We start from the raw sequence: 17,655 nt of genomic DNA on the forward strand, positions 1-17,655 counted from the left end.
GAGACTGAAAATGGGATAATCAGGCACAAGACATGAAAACTTCATGACTTTTAGTCTTCTTTAACTTTTGTTCCTCCACAGCTTAGACATCTTTGGGAAAAAAAGGCTGTGCCCCTTCCCCACTGCTGACTCAGAAGGCCTGGTGGCCACCAGGTGCCTGGTGGGTTCCACGTTCCTCGGAATGCTTTTGTCTCTCTGTTACTAATGTTTCAGCCGGTTATATCTACTAGTTTAATGCAGGGTGTTGGCCTCTGTTAAGGAAAGCTCAGGCATCAGGCTCCCGTGCTCCGGCTCTACTTTCAGACCCATCCCCACCTGGTCCCCACCTGTCTCCACCCGTCCCGAGGCCCTGCATGACACTTGGAGCTCTCGCACCCGGCTGTTGAGGCAGCCTCTGAATGGCCACTCCCTTCCAGCCAGGAGCTGTGTGCTGCTCCGGAAGCTGCTCAGAGGTGAGGAAGGCTCTAAACCGCCCTCCCAGACACCCAGGCCACCAAGGGAGACTAAGGTACGACCATTCTGGAAACACCTGAAATACCTGCTCTTTTGCAGTCACTGCTTCTGGCCTAAGGGAAAATGTCGCAGCTCCTTGCTGGTCCTCTAGTAGTCCAGCCTCTCCTCCTGCCATTTGTTACACTTGACGACTGAAGTCCCAGGCATCGAGTGCTGGCAGCGTGAGTCTCACGTCATGCGTGGCAGCCCTGCTCTGGCTCACCTGCTGCTTCAAGGGAACCATGTCTGGGCAGGTGTGAAGCACGACAGCAGCCTGTTCCTGCTGACCTCCACCTGGCTTGGGAGCCCTCAGGATGGTTGTGCCTTCTGTGCTGTGGTGTCCCTAGGGAGAGCAGGGATGGCACCTCGTGTATTCTCAGCACATATTTCATGGCTAATGAATGGACAGACGCCTGGACTTTATGGAGGATTGAATGAAGAGGATGACAGAAATGATTCTGGAGCACGGGTGCACATGAGATAGTCCTCCACACCATCTCCAGAAAGTAGCAGTGGTCACAGAGGGACAGACGCAGGGCAGCCCCACCAGGAAAGAATACACAGGTTGGCCAGGTGCAAGTGTGACAGCCAGTCTCTGGGCCTGCTGTGCAAAGGGCCTGAGGCACCAGTCTCACCCTGGCTTTGCCCCTTCCATCTCGTGGGCACAGGTACAGGTGTTACCACCTCCCGCCAATGCTCCCCCTCTGCCACAACCCAAGAGCTCCCTGACCATGTTTCTGGCATGTCACCTTTGCTGCTGCTTAGCCAGAATGCAGCAACCTCTGCCCTGGCTGAGGTGCCCACACGCTCCTCCTGGGCTCTTTACGGTTTCTTCTTTTAAAGTGAATTCTAGGCAGATGCCCCCAGATCCTGTCCTCTTCACCGGACTCAGCAGGTGAAGGCAAGACTGTCATAGGCAGTGGAGAAAGGAATGTCACAGTCATCTTTGTTTTGTTCAAAGAGGTTGGAAACTCAAACTTAAGGCTGTCACAGCCACCAGGCTGGGGAGGAGACCCCGGGATGCTCAGCTTCCTACCTGGCCAGCTGGCAAAGTGCGGGCTGGAGGGAATGAGCAGGCCCTGGCACAACTGTCCACCCACCGGAGGACGGGGGCACAGGACAGAGTCTTGGCCCCAAGAGGAGGTTGTTCAGGCACGAGGTTCGGCAGAGCAGTTCTGTGTCGTTTCTGGCCGCGAACAGTGGACTGAACGCGTAGAGATGGCGGCGCTGGCCTCCAGCTCCCTGGTCCGGGCAGAGTGGCATCGCTGTGCACTTCTCACAGGTGAGGGCACAGAGGTCCAGAAAAGTAAAAGAACTTGCTGAACCTTGTTGTGAGACAGGACCGAGGACCAGGCTCACAAGGCCACGTGCTGCCCCCACCGCCTCTGTGCTGTCTGGATGAAGACACTGCGTCTTCCGCTACATTCTGGTGGATTATCACAGGTGGGACAAAATACAGGGTTAAAAATTTGTAATTGTGGATGCAAAAGTACTAGAAAATAGCTCATTTGATATTCAAGAAGCCTCAAATACGAATGACTTCTCCATGCAGAATCACTTTATACGGCCTGTGCACGAGGCTGGCTGGGGTTCCCTCCTGAAGATTCGAGCACATCAGCCAACGATATTCCACCTGCTCTGAGCCAGGCCAGGCGCTGGGCTTGGGGCTGGGACTAAAGTGGCAAACAAGACAAAGTCCCTGTCCCCTGGGAAACTGCAGTTAGTGGGAGCTGAGTCCACCCTCACGGCAAGTCCTACCGCAGTCCGATGCAGGTGCCGAGGACCGAGTGGGCAGGGGCGGGGTCTGGGTGGGGCCTCTGAGAGAGGTAAGGGCGGCATTTTTAAGCCACATTTGTGTGAGTATTCAGTTAAACTGTGTGCATTTTTGCTCTAGTACCACAGAAGTTAAGTTTACTTTGGTATTCTGCCAAATGTTGGATTTAAATCACACATGAATTTCTAGAAGGCTGACCTGTCGAGGGGTGATTTGGGGACGCAGCAACCGTGCTGAACAAGGACAGGGACCACTGCTCTCCTGGCCGTTGGTTAGCTAGTTAGTCAGTTAGTTAAGGGGTGGGAGCTGCTTCTCTTCCTAAGGCAAGTTAGCTTGATTTTTACTGAACAGTTTGCAAATGCATTGCTGAATAAAAGACAGCAGTGCGTGCATGGGTGTGATTTAGGCTCTGCCACATTCTGGCTCATTGACATTGGGCAAGTCACTCTCCATGCCTGGTTTCTCTCTAGCAAAGTGAGATACAAACCCCCCTTTTGCAGTGCCATTAGGAGGCTAAAATGAGAGGATGTGTCAATACACCTGGCACAGGCCTGGTGTCAAACTGGCGAACCATACTGAATGGCTCTGCATCTAAACACAGGCTCTGCGTTTCCCTTTGCAACTTGAGAAGCTTCTGCAGAGCCCTCGCTCTGGGCCCCTTGGGCTGCTTCTCTCGCAGTTCAGAAGTGGCTTCCACTCGGTCACTGGGCACTCATCGTTTAAAGCTGCCTGTTAGCCCTACTACCGAGGGCAGTGCCAGACTTGGGTTGGGCAGCCCATGGGGGCCCCCTGGCAGATGCCTGGGTGGGTTTGGGGTGTTTGCCTCACTGCACAGCGCCACTCATCCCCCGAGGGGAGCCCGTCCCTACTCTCCCCTGGTGGTAGCAGTCACCCTCAACATTTCCTCTATAAGCTCAAATAGAATATTATTATTTAAAAGACAGCCACGAAGTGCTGCTATATTGTCTTCCCAAAAGGCCTGCCCTCCTCGCCCTGTCTTCTTCCACTGGCTGTATGACATTCGCAGCCATGGGGACAGTCACACAGAACGTGGAGGGCCAGGCAGTGGGCAAAGTCTGGGAAACCTAAGGAAAGCTCCTTGGAGGACCAACACATGGACACACGTGTTTTCTGGTGAGGGGGTCTTGGGGTCATTCCATGGTGACCAGTGGCAGAAACAGAAGCAATGTTGCTGTAGAAGACAGTGCAGGACGTCAGGGGCGGCGAGCAGCAGTGGAGTGCGGGCGTCAGCCTGAAGCACCTTCCTCATGGGCAGACACGCCAATGAGAGACGCCCCCATGCCCACGATCAGCAGCCCCGCGCAGGCCGCATTTCCCTGTTGGCCCACTAGGTACCCCAGGGTCTGGCGACGGCGCGCACTCAGCAAACATCTGTGGAGTGACAACAACGAACAGCTGTGCCTCCCAGTTCAGCAGGCCCTGTCTGTCCTCACCTCTCTCAGATCTGTGCAAGGAAAGCCCCGTGCTCTGGAGATGCTCATATCACGGGGGCTCTGTGTCCAGGATGGTCACAGCAGCCACAGCTGGTGGCCACCAGGAATTAGCTGCCTCCAAGAGAGACAGGTGATCCGATGAGTCGAAAAGGAAACCAGCTCCTAATATAGTCCTCACTGATGCACTGTTTTATATTTTGTTTCAGCACTGGCAGTTACCCCTGGGTCGAAGATTTCGCTCTTTGAAGATGTGGTTTGTTTTTAGGATGTATGGAGTGAAAGGACTGCAGGCTTATATCCGCAAGGTGACTTCCTTTCCATTACTTATCTGAGTAAGATTATGGAGGTTTTAGGGGACTTTAGAAATGAATTCAGATGTATTAATAAGCAAATATATGGTAAGGGAACCGACTGTACTTTGGTAGTTGAGATGAAGGTACTTATATTAAGTCACTTCCATTAAGGCTACAGGTTATCAGCTCCAGGAAGACAGTTGAAGTAAAAATAGCACATAGGTTGCACTTTAGCCACATCTAGCTGACAGTGTGGTTCTTTCAGCAACGGCAATAGTCAGAACACAACGTCTTTCTCTCCAAAACGTTGCCAGAGCAGGCGCATCTTAGAGCTGGGGTACACCAGCTGCCACCCAGCCCGGTGGCTCGCAGACATGCCTCCTGGCCAGCAGCCTCTGTGTTAGCAGGTGTGCCAGGCACCCATGCTGTGCATTCAAACTTGAGGGCCACTCTGAAAACAACCCTGCTTGTTTTTAGCCGTTGAGGACACTGAGGGCCGGATGTGCACAGGCCTTGCCCGAGCCCACCCACTTAGCCGGCTGTGGAAGGCCTTCTGATTCCAGCTGCGGCCTCTCTGGACGGACGAGCGTCCCTAACCGGCACAGGAAGGAAGAGACACTGCTGAGGTTTTCAGCCCCAGTGACAGTGACAGCCCTTCATTTTAAGTCCTGGTGATGCTGTGGGACCAGCTGTGCCGCTACCAGCAGGGCTGACGTCTCTGGGCTCTTCCTCTGGGCCGGGTGTGTGGAAAGGCGTGCCCGCAAGTGTTTGCGGGGTGCCTGTCCTGTGCAGGGACGCTATGGCAGCTGTCAACACTAGAGACTCCGTTCTGGGGAGGGACCTGGGAGAGGAGTGTGTGTTTATGGCTAAGCTGTCTCCTCCCACCCAGGGAGAGGGTAGGGGTGGGGACATTGTAATGAGGGTGAATTCAGCTTCTTTGGGGAAAGAAGGCAAAATAAATGAATGGTTTATCTCTCCACAATAATGACGTCTTTAAGTTCAAGGACAACCAGCTGTGATTATGCTGTGTCATGCTAAACACACACCCACCTCTGTGAAAGGTACCCAGTCCGGCCTCCTCAAGGCCTGCTTGCGGGTCACCTTGGAGGCCAAAGTCTTTGGCGCCCTCTGGTGTTGTGACTGGGAAGGGCCCGTGCAAACGGCGCTGAGGGCGCAGCACCTGCAGCTCCAAGCGCCCGCCGGGGCCTGGGCTTAGCATGAGCAAGACGTGCCATGTAGACCATAAAGAGCCCGTTCTCCCCAGATCAGTACTATCTGAATGGCTCTTGAGTTCTGCAAGCATCTGGAAGTTAAATACGTTGGTATGGTCAATGAGAAATAGGCAGTTCCTGACCATAGCGGGCTGGGGGAGGGTGTGTGATTCCCACCTCCAGGTGGCAAACCCGCGCTGGGGAATGGAGTGGCCACCACAGCTGCTGGAGAACTGAAGCTCTGGAGACAGGCAGCTGCGTTAGAATCCAGCTCCGCCAAGGCCTTCGCTGTAGGACCTAGGACCGTGGCCTGTCGATTATCCTCTCTGAGCCTCAGTTTTCTTATCTGCAAAATGGGCATCACCTGTGCTGTGGGCTGTCCTGAGAGGATGGCGCGGTGGTGACACGCTCGGCATGGCTGGCACAATGGAGTCTCATGGATGTTAGCCATTATCTCTTCTAGACTGTTCAAATGCCTCTTCACGGTGTTTCTTCTAAACTTATACTGTTTGGGTGGGATAAAAAATAGTCCCATGAACAGAAGAAAACGATGGTCAGTGTTTTTCTGAAGACCCCAGGCCTTTCCTCATGATAACGATGCATTTCTTCTCAGCCTGCTTGCGAACAGCTGGTGAGTGGACGGCACACACACTGGAAAATTGCTAAGAGCATATAAATGAATTATAGATGTGCAGTCTAATAAGGCTTTCTAGGTGGTTAAGTTCAGAATTAAGTGGCGATGAGAAACGCAAACAGATTTTCTCTTTTCTCTTTCAAGCATGTCCAGCTGTCTCACGAGTTTGAGTCATTGGTGCGCCAGGATCCTCGCTTTGAAATCTGCGCCCAGGTCATTCTGGGGCTTGTCTGTTTTCGGCTAAAGGTATATTCACATCTATTTCCAACTTCTTCATTTTCGTTAAATAGGACAGAGGAGAAAGCATCAGCCATCATCTCCGTGCTCAAAGGGTCTCGCTGCCTCCCAGAGCCGCAGAACACAGCCTGCCTCTCCCCCCAGGGCCTGCCCCGCCTAACCCTGCGCGGCTCCCTGCCACGCGCTGGGCTCCTGCCCACCGTGCCTCCCCAGACCTACGCCAAGACTTCTTGCTGGTGGGGTTCATTTGCCCTAGAATCCTCACCACCGTTTTCATCCCCAGGCCGCCAGCCCGCATCTCTGCGGGAATTCCCTGCAGGGCAGTGACCTGTCCTAGCCTCCCTAAGCAGCACTGTTGGGGAGCTGGTTGGAAAAGCCAGTCTTGCCCCCCCCCCCCAGACTTGCTGACTGCACCCTGGCAAGACCCACGCAGGAGTCTACGACGTGCTGCTCTGTAGTATGCCGCTGTGTTGCTGCCTGACCTGGGCGTGCTCACCGGGGAGGAAAGGGGGGCCTGGGCGGGTTGGGCCATAAGCCATCTCTGGTGACAAAAAAGACCACGTTTCTCAAAAGGCTCTGAGATACCTTGCACACACCCCTTGGTAATGTCCCCTGTGCACATGAAGCTGGATGAGACCTAACACTCTGTCCCGTATTGAGATAATTCCCTAGGAGTTTCTGAATCCATTTCAGGCCTTAAAAAGGCCTCCTTGCTCAAATTAAAGGCAGCAATGAGGAGCAGGCTGGGCTCAGTGTCAGAGAGCTGCTATCAAAATGCACCCCCACCTCTTCATTTACCATTTCCTTTGCCTGGGGTGATACTTGGAGCTCTGAGGTGGGGCTGAGATCCAGGCTTTTCCATGCCTGGAGCAGCAGAGCTAGGGCGGGATTCTGACAGGAGCTCACCGCAGAGGAACGGAGGGCAGCACACATTCCGGGGCACGTGAGAGGGGCCCCAGGCATGAGTATCCTGGAGCATGTGTTTTGAATGGGAGACCAGATATGGCAATTCAAGTGACCTTGGTATTGACGTGGTGCTTAGACTTGTCTGCACTCGGCAGTTGGTTTTATTTTGTTTTTACTGCCACTGTTTTTGTAGGACTTCTATATTTTAATTTTTATGAGTTTTACTGAGATGTAATGCACTTTGTTTTTTTAAAGTGTACATTTGGGTGATTTTTAGAATATTCACAGGGTTGTGCAGCCATCACCGCAATCTAATTTTAAAACCTCTTCATCCTCTTAAAGGAAACTGCACACCCATTAGCAGTCACGCCCCATCCCCACCCTTAGGGCCCCTCATCTGCGTTCTGTCTCTATAGACTCTCTATTCTGGATATTTGTATAAATCAGCCCTTTGTGACTGGCTTCTTTCACTTAGCATAATGTTGTCAAGGTTAAGACTTTTATTTTATTTGCATAATTTACAGATTTCAGTGAACCTGTCTGTGCGTTGGTTTCTGTCCCTTCTCGTGTGCCGTGGAGCGAGCCCTCCCACGCAAGACACCCAGGGCAGTTTTCAGCCAACAAACATTTACTTTTGTGAAGCTTCGCTTGTTGCTTCCGTTCCACGGACCCAGTTTCTCCTGGAGGAAGCGCGTTAGTCAAACACTGTGGTTGGTTTTTCTGTCTCCATGGCTACAATCTTGTTATTTTCTCCTTGTCCTATTCTTCTCCAGTCTGAGTCCCAAGCCCTCTGCAAATGATGCTTCAGTATAGAATGTGGCTGCGATACAGCCTGAAGTAGATGTGACGTCGCCATGACGCACAGAGTCTGTTTCGCTCAGTCCCCGTCTCGGTCTGTCCTTCCTCTGTGCCTCACTCGGGCTATTTTTGTCCTTGTTCTCTGCGTGGCCTGTCGCCTCTCCTTCATGAGAGTACTATCTTGTTGAGCATGTTTTCCCTAGATGATTGGCTTTCATTTTCTGCACTCTATAATTTTCAAATGTTTGCTCTCATTCTCAGTCTTGTTGGTAAAATCCACCCCCTCGCTAGCCTGATATCTCCTTTTCTCTATCCTTATGCTTGAGCGAGAGCACACTGGTCCAGACCTGGTGTGCACCCACAGTCTCTGAATGGCCTCTGGCCTGTCGCTGCGCGCTCAGGCACAGCAGGAGCCACACTCAGGCCGATGGCGAGAGTCGGGGGATTCGCGCAGGACACGGCCAGTTTCCAGCAGCCAGCGGGTGTTGGTCTGGCGGGTGTGGTCCTGTGGGGCAGACTGGACTCTTCCCTTCCCACCCACTCCCGCTGCCTCTCGACACTGAAGGCAGGGCCGGGGCAGGCAGCACGGGCCGTGAGGGGCGCAGGACCAGGATGCAGCGCCCAGTGCTCAGCCCCTTCCACTTTAGACTCTGTGGCTTAGAGGGGGTGGAGTCACTGTGGGGAAGCAGGAGAAAGACAGGGGTGTAGGGGGCCGGAGAAGAGTCATGGGACTGGCTGGCCTAGGAGGAGGGCCCAGGCACGAAAGCGGGGCGCTGCTCATTTGCTGCTTGGTACGAGCATTTCATCTCAGGTGCCCAGGCTGGGGGGGCTGCTTTCTTCCAGAGGGTGGGCCCTCGGTCCTGCGGTTCACAGACATTTTTCCCAGAGTCTAGCAATAGCTTGACCATTATGCTTCATTTTCTGTGCTGTCGAGATGACTTCTATATGTTTCAATGAGAATTTAGAGACTCCTTCTCTGGTGCCATCAGAAACCCTAGCTCTGCTGTTCAAACTCGTCAATTTGGAAATGACATATTAAGGATCTTCATTTTTCTTAAAAAACCTTGGACCAAGGGTAGAATCATCTTTTGACAGCACATTAGAACATGGGGAAATTGTAGGGAGAGGGTAAAGTCTTTTAGGGTGTGTTACCATTATTTCGCAGAATTTTGTAACATGGTAAATGCAAGGTGAATGAGGCATCGTGGCACCACCACATGCTGGCTTCCCACGTGATTCATTGAATTTTTGAGTCATCAGAGATCTGAGCACAGTTCCTCTTTTTCAATCCCTCCAGGGTTCCAACAAATTGAATGAAGCTCTTCTGCAAAGAATAAACAGTGCCAAAAAAATCCACTTGGTTCCATGTCAACTCAGAGACAAGTTTGTCCTGCGTTTCGCCATCTGCTCCCGCACGGTGGAGTCTGCCCACGTGCAGCTCGCCTGGGAGCACATCAGGGAGCTGGCGGCCACGGTGCTGAGTGCAGAGCGGGGGCAGAAGAGGGCCGGCGCAGGTGGGCTCCTGTCCTTTCCTGCCTGTTCCCTGGGCTCCAGGGCGGGGATCCCAGCTCCCCTCCCCAGCTCAGCCACTGGGCACTGCTGGGCCAGATTCCCTCGCAGTGAGGAGGAGAAAACCATGTTATGTGCACGCTAAAGAAGTAGAAGGAACAATACATTATAATCATTCTTTAAAAACTTAGGTTTTCACTTTTTATTCTCTTCCCTCGATCTCTATAATTTCCCCTCAGATTTCTTCAAATGGCATTTATCAAGGCAACTTACTATCATAAGGGGGTTGTTATACTTGCTGTAGGTTCAATAGTAAAAAGAGGATTCCATTTTTTACACTACAGGATATAATAGTAATTCCTAATGCATATATGTGTTTTGGCCAGATTAATTAGAATATTGATAATCTTAATATCTTGGTTTTACTGGTGCTTATTTGAGGTTACCACATCATATCCACATGGCCATAGTTCTGAGAGAAAGTAGGAACCATTCCTATTTTACAGAGGGTAAAAATTAGGCAAAGATTCTAGTTCACAGTGATACCATTTGTCATCAGAGAAGCCAGATCAGCAATAAAACTTTAAGAGTCGAAACTCTTACACTGCACAGCTGCCTACATCTCACTAGAGAGATAGTATACTCCTTCCCAGTATTCAAACAAGAAGTCTGCACCATTCTTGTTCTTTATTTTTTAAATATGGCCATATGTTCATGCTATTCTTTTTCCCTGTAGAGATCAAGAGTTGAAAAGAAGTATATCTGAAAACTGGAAAGAGAAGAAAATAAATGTCATCGTGGCTCCTGCGTGTGGCTCACGTGTCTTTTTCCCAAGTCACCAGAGGCTTGTGGTTATGTCTGTTCAGTGTCTCGCCAATGAAGAAATATGATTTGCTATATGAAGAGTCAATCGCAGTGGCTATAGCTTTGATTTATTATTTGTCTGTGATTTTTATTGATTAAAAATCATAGGTTTTCATGTTCTTAAAGCCATCTGAGGAGGCAGGAAAGGCTTATTGAATTATTTTCCAGGGTAGTCAACGATTATGCTGAGACTCTATCTGTAGTCTTTAAATTGTCTTTTGTCATGTGGATAAATGGTTAATAAACAATTAAAGTGCAATGCTAGTTGGGTCAGGTAATCATTTTGTTCTTTGTTGTATCAAATTGATTCTTGTGATACAGACATCTCTTCAAAATAGCCAAAAATACAGCATCCTTGAATATTTTTAAATGGTATCCATTTATTCAATAAGTATATGCCAAGTATACGTCAGGCACTGTTCTAGATGCATTAACAGCACACAAGTTTCACATGGAGATGACTTCAACTTCTAAGGAAATACATTTAGAATCAAGAAACAACCTGGCTCCAAGCATTGAGATCAAGTCCTTCTGTTGTGATGGGCCTTGGCTTCCCCGTCTGACAAATCCATCTGCCCTTTGGTATCATGATTAATAAGCAACTGCAGAGTGCTTCTGTAAACATAAATTCTAACAAAGATGTGGTATTTACTCAGACAATTTCATTACTTTTATTCAGAAACATTTTGCTTCTTTTAATTTTTAAAATTATTTTAGAGACAGAGTCTCACTCTGTCACCCAGGCTGGAGTACAGTGGTGCCATCATAGCTCACCGTAAACCCTGGGGCTCAAATCCTCCTGCCTCAACCTCCCGAGTAGCTGGAACTACAGGCCCCACCATGCCCGGCCCATTTTGTTTTTAGAAGCATGTATTTTAATCCCCAAGTCAGTTGTTGTCTTTTGGAGGCTACAGAACTATCAAAAGCACAATCAGAAAGAGTCTTTAGGCTATTAATAGGTATATTTAGATTTCAAAGACCTCTGATATCTATGTGGATATAAGTGAATGATAGATCTGTTGATCAGAAATCTGGAAATGTATCAGATGCCATGTAGTTATTTAGCCAGGCCATTTGTTCTCTACCCACCAGCGAATCAGACTCAGCCTTTGTCGCAGTGCAGAGACATGAGATGGGCCTTCGAGGCCCACCAGGGCCAGCCTCATTAGGACCCGTGGAGTATGGAGCACTCAGATCATTGAGGTGAGGCTGCAATGCCCACATTTTTCAACAAGATCATTTTGCACCTGAGGGAGCCCTTGAGTTAAGATTGCTGCAAGGGCTCCAAGATGAACCACCAAAGTCACCAATACCAGCTCTTGGCTTTTTTTTGAAGCAGCTCCATCCTGCCCTGTCCATAAATGTACTTTGGGAAGATGGCTGAGACTTGAGTTCGAGGAAGGACATTGGGCAGCAAGTGATGAGAGGGCTGCTGCAGGAACGGGAGGCAGGCGGTCAGCTGAGTGACTGAGATTTCCTCCCCCAAAACTGCCTGGATTCTTTTGGTGGAGAGCCTAAGACTCCAGCCTAGATGCTGACCCAGCAGAGATAAAAGCTTGTCTGCCTTCAGTTCACGGCAGTTCACCCCGCCTCCTGACTTCTTCAGGCACCTCCCTAATGTGGCACTCAGATCCCAAACCACCCAGCCCTAGAAACAGGAAGAGGGACTTCCAATTTACTTGATAAAAACAAACCCATAACACTTGCTCTATGCCAGGCACCATTATATATATTTTAAAGTTATTAATTTATTTAATACTTGTTTTAAAATTCCATGAGGCAGGCCCAATTATTATGTCCATTTTACAGATAAGAAAACTGAGACTTTGAGAGGTTTAGTAACTTGTCTCAAGGTCATATAGTTAATTGGTGGCCAATCTGGGGCTGGAACTCAGGCAGTCTGTCTGTAGATTCCATACTCTTGTCCACTAAACAATCCTGCCAAAAAATGCTATTTGCTCTTCAGAATTAACCATTTCTCAGGATAATTGGTGGTAAAGACATTCATTCCCTTCTGGGAAAGCCCCATCTCTGCCTACCAAGGTGAAGTCTTGTCCCTGAACCCAACTAGACAATTCCCTAAGAGTCCAATGCGGGGAAGTTTTTTAAGGTCTGGGTTATTCAGACTAATCTATGGTCAATGAACAGCATCTTTATTTAAACATATATTCAATGTAGTGTCACAGTGCACAAGCCGCTGCTGGCACTGGGTGAGATGCTGCCTTACGACCTCTGGCATCTCCTGGCCACAGCGCTGCCCACTTAGTGTTGGGAAAGTCCTACATTGATCTGGACACTCTAACTGCTGATACCAAGGATATATTCTGGGATCATAGGTCTCCTCCCTGAAATCCAGCAAACAGCAACACCTTCCAAAACTGGAGAATCCCGTTCAGGCTGACTACACACCTGTCACAAAAGGACCCTATAGAAAAGCCCCAGATAAAAAGGGGAGGGAGGGTCGTGGAGTGGCCACGTAATCATGGTAAGGGCACAGTTCAAAGGGAAATGCATAGCAAAGACCCCAGAGAAGGCAGGATCAATCCCCACCGACTCCATGCCTGAGCCCCTTAACTCGGAAACCTGACAGACGCGGCAAGCTAGAAGCTGCTGTGCCACTGGTATTAAGGAAGCTTACCTTTGAGAAACACGTGGAAGGGCCTGATGGCTTTTTGATCTGAGGATTGTTTTATTGCTTCACTGAATCATGAAAATCCCCGAATATCAAACACTAGAATTTTTTTTTTTGCTTTTTTTGTTTTACTATATTTGCTATCAAAATCTATTTCCTCAGCACCTCTGTGTTACTTGCTATAACCTACACTTGTAATAAGTAAGATAAAAAAAATTAATAAGAAAGCACTGTGAGAATAAGGTACTTGCATCAACTGTTGAGTAAATTGTAACTACCATTTTAGAGAAACTTGTGCGTGGCTCCCCAGAACAGAGACGTGAAACAGCTGGTGGAGGAAGAAGAGAAGGGAAAGAAAAGAACCGGTGGGCTGAACTACAGGATACCTCGAGTCCCAACGTGTCCAAAATGTCCAAGCCAAATCCAGCCTCCACATTTACAAGAGTTGGAGAGGTTCCCAGGCACTCGAAAGGAACCAGATTACACAAGGAGAGTTCGGAGTGGAAGGATGCGCAGTGGGGAAGACTTACAGAGGATGCGGCCGCTGTCTTACATTTTACACTCACTTAATTTGCAGAGTCTTCTCTGTAGCTCCAAACAGGAAGTGACAGATGGGGAGACAGATATGAAGAAATATGAATATCATTTTTCAATATGAAGAAAAACTTAAAAGTCAGCCTATCATTAAGTGGAAAATGTTTCCTTGCAGGGCAGTGAATTCTCCAGCGTTGTGGGTGCCCAAGTGAAGACAGGGGAAACCAAGGGCTGAGAAGTGGTAAAGGACATTCTTCCATGGGCATAACTTGGACTGGAAACTAGATAATTTTTAAGCTCTCTTTTATATCAGAGATTCCAATATTCTACAAAAATAAGAGAATTTGGCTAAATTATTAAATAGCAAGGTTAAAGAGCCTTAAAAAAACCCCAAAACACCAACAAGGTGGGTTCCTTTTCAGTCTCAAGTTCTAATCGGAGCAACCACGTGGAGCAAAGGGCTAGCCCTGGCCACAGTAACAACACCCCACACTCGGCAGTGCTAACCCGGGCCAGGCTCCAGCCTAAATGATCTTCAGACATCAACTTGGTTAATCCCCAACAACCCTTGAGTAACAGATCTGGGATTTGAACACTTAAAAGCCAAATCCACAGGCCCTGCTATTAACTAACTCCCCCCTCCCTGCTGTAAGAATGCCGTAACTCAGTTTCCTAGGGCTGCTGGAGTATGGCAATCTCAGTGTCTTGAAACAACACAGACTTATTCTCTCACAGGTCTGGAGGACAGAGCCCTAAAACAGGACGTCAGCAAGGCCATGCTATTTCCAAAGTCCAGCTCTGGTAACCCCAGATGTTCCTTGGCTGTGACAGCAGCACTCTCTGCCTCCGTCTCCACGTGGCTCACTTTCCCCTGTGTCTCTCCCCGTCTTCTTTGTGATGACACTGATCATAAGGGATGAGGGCCTACCCAAATCCAGTACGACTTCATCCTACTCGGTCACATCTATAAAGACCCTACTTCCAAACAAGGTCCCAGTCACAAACACCAGGGCCTAGGATTCAGCATATCTGGGTAATAACAATTCAACCCATAACATACAGTATCACACCAGAAGCACAAAGAAATGCTGGCTTAGGCTGGTAGCGGTGGCCTTGAGGAAAATGACCAAAGCAGATAGTTCCTTTCCTCTCTGCCTCACTCATTTCAAGAGTTAAACAAAAATTACGGGAAGCCATTGTTTTGAACTGAGCTCCTGCACTATATCCCGACAGATAGAACCAAAATGGAGTCACTCATGCTAAGTGCCACTTAATAAACTGGAACTTTAAGAAAGCAGGTAGATCTCCAAACAGACCAGTTTTTCTGGAAAACAGGAGATTCACAGCAACCAGTCAGAAAGAGCTTGGTCTACCTGAGTTGGGGTCATAAGGATGTCTGTCTTCTCTGTTTTAACCCTTACAAGGAATGTAACCTGAAGTAACCTCATGTTAACCAATTAGCTTTTTTACAATTGCTCTGTTTCCTTGTTCCCATCTTACAAAACCTACTCCTCTGCCATTGCCTAGTGGGAGTCTCATTCTTTTCTATAGGATGGAGGCTGCCGGATTCATAATTCAGGAATAAAAGCCAATAAGACTTTTAACTAGATTTATCATAATTTTGTCTTTTGACACAGGGTAGGACACCACCTCCCCCGCTCACCAGCTCTGTTTATGATAGCAATGCCAGAGGTAGCCTCTTCATGTCCCTTTATGATCCATTCAGTGCAGCCAAGGAAAATCTTTTACTAGAATTGTGCATCTCATTTGCCCCAGCCTGCACACCTTGCTCCTCTGTTGGAGGGCTGGAATACCGTCCCTGCAAGCCTGGCTCTTCCTTCCTCCTTACTGCCGAGTGAGGAAGTGGGACGGTTTGGACATCAGTGGGAATCTGCACACAGGTAAGGAACTGAATTGCCTCTGCCTGCTTCCCTGCTTCCTCAACCCTGCCTGCCTCCCACACCCAGCTGCAAACACACCTCTCCAAACTCCAGGAAGGCAACCTTCCTGGCAGACAGGAATGCATGTTATTTAGGGCCATATTATCCCTCTGCTCAAAAGCAAATGAGCTCACTGAAGTGTACGCTGGCATTTATCTGAGACCAGGTTTATAAAATTTTGAATATGGAAATGAGCAGCCGTCTTCCAGAACCCCTCATACCAAGACAACTGGCACTGTTACAGATGAAAGCCTCTCCCCTTGAAGGGTCAAACAACTTTACCCAGGAGAAGAAAGAACAGTATGTTCGTTCTCATATTTGTATACATATGTATGTATATAGTATATACCAGCAGTCTGTGGTCTTAGAAGGAAAGTTTAATAGTTGCTCAAGCACTAAACTCTTCCATATTATGCTAAAGTATTAAGATACTATTCTAACATATCCCGTTTGTAAAAGATGGAAAACTCTTGATATGGTATAAGGGTTTGAATCCCAATAATAGTATTAATAGTAATAATAAAAATAACATAGCGTCACAGCTTGTGTTGAGTACCTGGCACATGCCAGCTCCTGCTTTGATATTTCCAGTATCATAGCTCATATTGACTGTAATCCTTACAATAGCTTCCTGAGTTAGAGAAGTTTATTCCTGTTTTACAGATGAGGTGGTGACTGGGCTTCAGAAAGGGTGCAGAAGTGAGTTGTACTTTTGCCAGCCATCCAGGAAGATGAAAATTGCTGGATTGGAAGATGCTTGGTGTATCAAAGCCACAAAATGAAATAGGTAGTGTTATTTTTTGGAAAAAAGTTAACACTGCAACCATAAATGTAATTCTGTATTTGAGCAATACTTTTAGGAGGATAAGAGAGTAGATTATATGAATTCTTCAAAACATTATCAAAATTTTAGTGATGAAAATCACCAAAAATAACTAGTTTCCTGTCTTAGCCTGTCTAAGGCTGCTATAACAAAGTACCATAGACCGAATGGCACAAAGAAACAAATTTATTTCTCACCGTTCTGGAGGCTGGAAATCTGAGATCAGACTACCAGCAAGGTCAGGTTCTTGTGAGGGATCTCTTACAGGTTGCTGTCTTCTCCTTGTATCCTTGGGTCGTGGAAAGAGGGCTAGAGCTCTTTGGAGTCTCTTTTGTAAAAGCACTTACTAATCCCATTCATGAGGGCTCTAACCTCATGATCTAATCACCCAAAGGCCCCCACCTCCTAATACCATCATCACATTGAGGTTAGGATTTCAACATACCAATTTGGGGAGGGACATAGCATTGCATCCCTAACATTACCCAAATAGTATTTATATTTGACTGTTCTGTGCATACTACTTGCCTCCAGAAATGATCGAGGGGAGAACATATGGTGAGAAGGTGGCTCTGTGGTGCACTGGGGTGCTCTGCTACGAGCTGCTGGTGGGAAATCCACCCTTTGAGAGTGCTTCCCACAATGAGACCTACAGACACATCCTCAAGGCAGATGTGAGGTTCCCCCTCTCAATACCTTTGGGAGCCCAGGACTTGATCTCCAAGCTTCTCAGATACAATCCCCAGAAGCGGCTGCCCCTGGCCCAGATCCCGGAGCACCCCTAGGTCCAGGCCCATTCCTGGAATGAGCTACCTCCCTGTGCTCAGATGGCTTCCTGAGCCCTGCCTGCCTCTGTTCCTTGCTGTTTGTTTAGGGAGCTTTCCTGGCTCTGCTACCTCCTTTGTCTTCTTTGTTTCTTCTAAGATGCAAGATGCTAATTAATAAAAGCTGAATCATTTTGCACCAAAAAAATGCTAAATAAATACACAGGTAGAAAGAGCTAATAAACATGGAAACTGATATAATAGTTGATATAATAGTTTTCATTTTCATTCTACATGATATACTTTGGGTAACTATACAATAGCTTAAAACTATTTAGTTTAAAACTATATAATAGTTTAAAACTATACAATAATTTAAAAATTATTTTCAAAATTACGGGTAATTAGAATAAAAGAATCTATTACTATCTAAGCCACGAAATGACTTAAGAGCTGTTGTTTTCATTGTAACACTTGTCTTATTTTTTTTTGAGTTGCTCCATTTTTTTTTATTTTAGTGTATTATGAGGGTACAAGTGTTAAGGTTACATATATTGCCCATGCCCCCCTACCCCCTCGAGTAAGAGCTTCAAGCATGTCCATCCCCCAAACGTTGCACAGCTTATTTGTTGTGGTTGTATATACCCAGCCCCTCCTCCCCCCTCCCACCCTCCCGACACTCAATAAATGTCACTCCTATATGTCCACTTAGGTGTTGATCCGTTAATAACAATTTGCTGTAATTTGTGAGTACATGTGGTGCTGGTTTCTCCATTCTTGAGATACTTCA

General features: G+C 47.9%; 1 protein-coding gene across 2 annotated transcripts in view; it reads left to right on the forward strand.

Annotated features, from left to right (window-relative positions):
* Window positions 1-10,431, forward strand: part of DDC (dopa decarboxylase) — an 80,063-nt gene extending 69,632 nt beyond the window's left edge. For both annotated transcript variants that reach the window (XM_012736014.2, XM_076006250.1), the window contains exons 12-15: window positions 3,927-4,025; window positions 6,003-6,104; window positions 9,097-9,313; window positions 10,045-10,431. In XM_012736014.2, the coding sequence (XP_012591468.1) occupies window positions 3,927-4,025; window positions 6,003-6,104; window positions 9,097-9,313; window positions 10,045-10,058 (432 nt within the window). In that variant the 3' untranslated portion in view covers window positions 10,059-10,431. The remainder of the gene's footprint in view (window positions 1-3,926; window positions 4,026-6,002; window positions 6,105-9,096; window positions 9,314-10,044) is intronic.
* Window positions 10,432-17,655: the final 7,224 nt, after the last annotated feature.

Source organism: Microcebus murinus, chromosome 9 (assembly GCF_040939455.1).
Source record: "Microcebus murinus isolate Inina chromosome 9, M.murinus_Inina_mat1.0, whole genome shotgun sequence".
Lineage (NCBI taxonomy): Eukaryota > Metazoa > Chordata > Mammalia > Primates > Cheirogaleidae > Microcebus > Microcebus murinus.